Source organism: Colobus angolensis, unplaced genomic scaffold (genome assembly GCF_000951035.1).
Source record: "Colobus angolensis palliatus isolate OR3802 unplaced genomic scaffold, Cang.pa_1.0 Scaffold252, whole genome shotgun sequence".
In the NCBI taxonomy this organism is placed as follows: Eukaryota; Metazoa; Chordata; class Mammalia; order Primates; family Cercopithecidae; genus Colobus; species Colobus angolensis.
The window spans coordinates 2,133,993-2,140,101 of NW_012115733.1; the positions used below are offsets into that span (position 1 = coordinate 2,133,993).

Consider the following 6,109-nt stretch of genomic DNA (forward strand, 5'->3'; position numbering starts at 1 on the left):
AAGGTGTGGACCCCACCAAGGTCTCCTCCTCCCTGTCCCCTGAGGGCACACTGACCGTGGAGGCCCCCATGCCCAAGCTAGCCATGTAGTCCAACTAGATCACCTTGGAGTCGCGGTCCCAGCTTGGGGGCCTAGAAGCTGCGAAATCCGACCAGTCTGCAGTCAAGTAAAAGTCTTAGCCCGGATGCCCACCCCGGCCGCCACTACTAGCCATGCCCCCGCACCCACCTGTGTGTTCTTTTGATACGTTTATCTTCTGTTTTTGTCAAATAAAGTTCGAAGCAACCCAAAATTAAAAAAAAAAAAAATTAGTTGGGCATGGTGACGCACACCTGTAGTCCCAGCTACTCAAGAGGCTGAGGTCCGAGGATCACTTGAGCCCAGGAATTCAACGCTACTGTGAGATATGATCAAGCCACTGCACTCCTGCCTGGGTGACAGAGCGAGACTCCGTCTCAAAAAAAAAAAAAAAAAAAAAAGAAAGAGGCTTCTTGACTCATTCGTTTAAGGCGGCATTCATCTTCTAGGCTATGAAAGTGTACACATTAAGGGCAGAATTTTAACACAAAGCGACTACTTCCCTGTGTCTTAGTCTCCTCATCTGTAAAATGGGACTATTGACAGTACCTCCTTTTTAGGATTAAAACAGAATTAATTTATATAAAGCATGTTGTACTATGTGCCTGACACATAAGATAAGAAAGCACTATGTAAGTTATAGTTACTAGTATTCATGCATTCAATAAATGCTTTAATATGATACACATTTGTACACTCCAAAGAATAATTACACAGCAAATATCTATGTAACCGGCTAGGTGCAGTGGCTCACGCCTGTAATCCCAGCACTTTGGGAGGCTGAGTTGGGTGGATCACCTGAGGTCAGGAGTTCGAGACCAGCCTGGCCAACATGGTGAAACCCCCTCTCTACTAAAACGAGAAAAATTAGCCAGGCATGGTGGCACATGCCTGTAGTCCCAGCTACTCGGCAGGCTGAGGCAGAAGAATCACTTGAACTGGGGAGGCAAAGGTGGCAGTGAGCTGAGATTGTGCCATTACACTCCAGCCTGGGTAACAGAGGGAGACTCTGTCTCTAAATAAATAAATAAATAAAGCAAAAGAAATCTATGTAACCATTTCTTGAACAGCCGAGGTGCGCCTGCAATCCCATCAGTTTTGGAGGCCAAGACTGGAGGATCGCTTGAGGCCAGGAGTTTGAGATTGGCATGGGCAATACAGCAAGACACCATCTCTTTAAAAAAAAAAAAAAAATGACACCTGTCCAAGCAGACGTCCCGAGTAGCGCCTGGCAGCATGACCGAGCGCTGCGTCCTCTTCTGGCTCCTGCCGGACCCCAGCTGGGACCCCTTCCGCAACTGGTACCCGCACAGTCGCCTCTTCGACCAGGCCTTCGGGCTGGTCGCAGTGGTTTGGCACCAGCAGCTGACCAGGCTACGTGAGCCCCCTGCCCCCCACCGCGGTCGAGAGCCCCGCGGTGGCCGCGCCCGCCTACAGCCGCGCGCTCAGCCGGCAGCTCAGCAGCGGGGTCTCGGAGAACCGGCCCACGGCGGACCGCTGGCGCGTATCCCTGGACGTCAACCACTTCGCCCCCGACGAGCTGACAGTCAAGACCAAGGGTGGCGTGGTGGAGATCACCGGCAAGCACAAGGAGCGGCAGGACAAGCATGGCTACATCTCCCGCTGCTTCATCCGGAAATACACGCTGCCCCAGGGTGTGGACCCCACCAAGGTCTCCTCCTCCCTGTCCCCTGAGGGCACACTGACCGTGGAGGCCCCCATGCCCAAGCTAGCCATGTAGTCCAACTAGATCACCTTGGAGTCGCGGTCCCAGCTTGGGGGCCTAGAAGCTGCGAAATCCGACCAGTCTGCAGTCAAGTAAAAGTCTTAGCCCGGATGCCCACCCCGGCCGCCACTACTAGCCATGCCCCCGCACCCACCTGTGTGTTCTTTTGATACGTTTATCTTCTGTTTTTGTCAAATAAAGTTCGAAGCAACCCAAAATTAAAAAAAAAAAAAATTAGTTGGGCATGGTGACGCACACCTGTAGTCCCAGCTACTCAAGAGGCTGAGGTCCGAGGATCACTTGAGCCCAGGAATTCAACGCTACTGTGAGATATGATCAAGCCACTGCACTCCTGCCTGGGTGACAGAGCAAGACCCTGTCTCTAAAAATAATAATAATAATTGATAATATTTGATCTTTTTTCCATAGAGATATTGCACATATATTAGGTTTTTCCTACATATTTCGAATTCCATATACTATTGGAAAATGACATCCTTTTCTTATTTTAGTTTGACTGTTTGCTGCAGGTATATATTTGGTAAACATTTCATCTGTTGCCAGGCTCTGGCCCACAAACGTCCCATTTGCACCCCCACCGCCACCCTCCCATATGACATTGTTATCGCCCCGCCCTGTGGCCTTAATCCCTCCAAAGCTGGGGGAAGAGAGGGGGGTTGTGTGCAGATGGCCCTTCAATCTCGAAAGGAAGATGTCGGAATCTGAAGGCAGGAAAGGTGAGAGAATCCTTCCATCCCTGCAGACCCTTGGAGCAAGGTGGAGCTCCACCCTCAGCCCCTCTGACCCACCCATTGCCCACCCAGACCTCACCCCCAGAGAGCCTCTAGGGGACCAGAACCACATCACCCTGTTCCCCATCCCAGCCAGCCCCAAACAGCCTCTCTGCCACCAGAGCCCTAATGCTCAGCCTGACCCAGACACTGCCCCCCATGGCCTCTCAGCCTCATCCACAGCCTTAGTTCCCAAAGGAAACCCAACCTCAATCCTGGCTCTGACCCCTATCCGAATGCCCACCTGAAACCTAACACGAAGTCTACCAACCAGAAGGCAAACCCCTGTTAGAGTCCAAACCCCACCCCAGATACAGACCTAAAGTCACCTAACCTCAACCTCAACCCCGGGATGTCAATACTGTTAGTGAGTGCAGTCTCTGACTTTCCAGAAAGTACACAGACCCTTTTAAAAAAACAAAAACAAAAGAGAGAGAACACATACTTGATGGTGGTAGTAAGCCATGAGGGCTCTAGAGTTAGACTGGGTGTGACTCCCCCTTCAGCCACTTCAGCAAGTCACTTAACCTTTTCTTCTCAATTTTCTCATCCGCAAAATGGGAATAACACTATGTGCCAGGCATTCTTTTGATTCTGAACTCATTTAATCCTCACAACACCAATATATTGTAGGTACTCTTATTATCATCCTTTTTATACAGATAAGGAAACTGAGGCTCAAAGAGATTACATAATTTGCCCAAGGCAACACATAGCTACCAAGTGGTAGAGTCAGGATTTAAACTCAGGCAGCCTGTTTCCTCCAAAGCTGAGAATCTTAACCAGGCCAATCTACTGCCGCTCTGAGGCTGAAACGAGACCATGGGAACTGGGAGTGGTCTTAGCTGAAAACCCCAATGCAAACTTCAAGTCCCACTCAAAATTCAACTTTGACCCTAACCTGTATCCTAATTCTAATTCCAATTCATTCAGATACCCAGTCCTAACCCTTAGTCAAAGCTCCACTCCTACCTATATTTAAACCTATCTCCAACCTAACCCAAAATCCACTACTCAAATTTAACCTTAAATTTGCCCACCGCATGGCAATTTAAACTTTACCCCCAACTCAAACACCAAACCCTACTGCATTTGGAAATGTAATCTCACCTTCACTCCCCTATAAACTCTCACTCTAGCCCTAATCTTAATTCGAACACTCTTACTTCCCAGTCCTTAACCCAGTTACTCCCAGCTCTCCCTAATTTTCCATGCTCTTCTCTCCTTCCTTCAAACAGAGGGACAGGATCAGGTAGGAAGCAGCCACAATTGCCCCAATACCCTGTCCCTCCCTGACGCAGTTTCTCCATATAGACACCACCCCAGAGCCCAGTCCAGCCAATGGGGCAGGCCCTGGTCCCGAATGGGGGCTGTGCCCCGGGCCCCCAGCTGTGGAAGGTGAAAGCAGTGGGGCATCAGGCCTAGGGACCCCTAAGCGAAGAAACCAGCACAGCAAGCACAAGACAGTGGCAGTGGCCAGTGCCCAGCGGTCACCTCGGGCACTCTTCTGCCTCACCCTGGCCAATCCTCTGCGACGGTCCTGCATCAGCATCGTGGAGTGGAAGCATCCTGGAAGGCAAGGGCGGGGCCCAGGGGTAAGGGTCATCAGGGTACCAGAAGTCAAGAATTGGGTCAGGGCTGGAACGGAGGAGGGCCGAGGTCATCAGGGTCAAGAGTCAAGAACTGGATTGGGGGGCCGGTTCAGAAAGGCAAAGGTCACCCGGGTTCAAGAGTCAAGGACTGAATCACAGCAAGAGTTGGGGATGGCTAAGATTTCCAGGAGGGACAAAGTCAAGGCCTTGTCAGGGCAGGGGTCGAGAAGTCAGGACCTGTCACCTTGGGAGTCAAGGGTCAGTGCTGGGTGGGAGGTCCCCAAGGGAGTGTGGGGGTTCCAGTGCCACTCTGCCAGGGTCCTTGACTGTGTCCACCTGAGGCCCTTCGACATCCTCATCCTGCTGACCATCTTTGCCAACTGCGTGGCCCTGGGAGTTTACATCCCCTTCCCTGAGGACGACTCCAACACTGCTAACCACAACCTGGTAAGGCCCGCCCCGCCCCAGCCCGTTCCCAGCCAGCTAGAGCCCCAGTAGAGCTCACTCCTTCCAGCCAGACCCCGCCCCCTCTCTGACCCGGATGGCCCTGCCTGGCCCAGCCCCACCCTCGGTCCTGACTATACTCCCCATGCCCCCGTCAAACCCCGCCTTCAAATAACTCCCCGACTTCCCGCCCCGCCCCCGGTCCCATCCCCCAGGAGCAGGTGGAGTACGTATTCCTGGTGATTTTCACTGTGGAGACGGTGCTCAAGATCGTGGCCTACGGGCTGGTGCTCCACCCCAGCGCCTACATCCGCAATGGCTGGAACCTACTCGACTTCATCATCGTCGTTGTCGGGTGCGCGTCTGCGGGGGGCACCCCACCCTAGTCGCCTTCCTACCCTCCGGCCTGCTGAATTCTGGGCTCAGGAAAGCGACTCTTTCAAACCGCCCCCATTCGGCAGCCAGAATCAGGAATATTATTAAAACCCATTTCTATTTCTAGTTACAGGGACTTGTGCTTTTCTGAGAAGGTTAGGGTGGAGGGGGGAATCCCAAGGCCTGACCTCCGCCTCCCTGCTCCGTGCTCCCCCATCAGGCTGTTCAGCGTGCTGCTGGAGCAGGGCCCCGGTCGGCCAGGCGACGCCCCGCACACCGGGGGAAAGCCAGGAGGCTTCGATGTGAAGGCATTGAGGGCGTTTCGTGTGCTGCGGCCACTGAGACTGGTGTCTGGGGTCCCGAGTGAGTGGCACATCCCCCGAGGTCGGAGGTGGAGGGTGGGGGTGGGGCTGAGCTGACCCCGCCCTTATTTCTGCCTACCCCTCGCTCCCCGCAGGCCTGCACATAGTGCTCAATTCCATCATGAAGGCTCTGGTGCCGCTACTGCACATTGCACTGCTCGTGCTCTTCGTCATCATCATTTATGCCATCATTGGGCTCGAGCTGTTCCTTGGACGAATGCACAAGACGTGCTACTTCCTGGGATCCGGTTAGTAGGCCCACCCCTCTTAGTTAGAACATGCCCCCTCCTCTGGTTTCTAGATCTAATACTGCACTCAGGGAAACCCGCTGAAATTCACAAGACTCCGCCCCCAGGCTCAGGTTCCATCCCCAGATAACCAAGTCCCACCCATATATTCAAGACTCTGCCCTAAATCAGACTACAACCCCACCTCGCTAATAACTCCGCCCCATCACAAGACTGTACCCACAGGCTAAGGTCCTGCCCCGCACTTAAGACAAGACCCTGCGCCTTGGCTCGTGCCTGTATTCCCGGCATTTGGGAGACCGAGGCGGGAGGATCATTTGAGCCCAGGAGTTCGCGACCAGCCTGTGCAAAATAGTGAGCTCCAGTTTCTAAACAATAATAATAACAAAATTAAAACAACTTTTGAAAAGTTTATCGGCCGGGCGCGGTGGCTCACGCCTGTAATCCCAGCACTTTGGGAGGCCGAGACGGTCAGATCACGAGGTCAGGAGAT

The 6,109-nt window shown here is 52.9% G+C and overlaps 1 protein-coding gene and 1 pseudogene across 4 annotated transcripts in view; both read left to right on the top strand.

The window, feature by feature from the left end:
• The first annotated feature begins 1,314 nt into the window (after positions 1-1,314).
• Positions 1,315-2,010, top strand: LOC105514986 (annotated as a pseudogene). The gene has a single exon (XR_001002248.1). The product of XR_001002248.1 is annotated as a heat shock protein beta-1-like (transcript).
• Positions 2,011-2,460: 450 nt separating this feature from the next.
• The window catches only part of CACNA1F (calcium channel, voltage-dependent, L type, alpha 1F subunit), a 28,553-nt gene continuing 24,904 nt past the window's right edge, over positions 2,461-6,109 (top strand). For 2 of the 3 annotated variants that reach the window (XM_011946656.1, XM_011946657.1), the window contains exons 1-6: positions 2,461-2,541; positions 3,910-4,159; positions 4,529-4,634; positions 4,847-4,986; positions 5,227-5,369; positions 5,464-5,616. In XM_011946656.1, coding sequence (XP_011802046.1) covers positions 2,517-2,541; positions 3,910-4,159; positions 4,529-4,634; positions 4,847-4,986; positions 5,227-5,369; positions 5,464-5,616 — 817 coding nt within the window. In that variant the 5' untranslated portion in view covers positions 2,461-2,516. Of the gene's footprint in view, positions 2,582-3,909; positions 4,160-4,528; positions 4,635-4,846; positions 4,987-5,226; positions 5,370-5,463; positions 5,617-6,109 lie in introns of all 3 variants that reach the window. The other variant, XM_011946658.1, reaches the window with a different exon arrangement.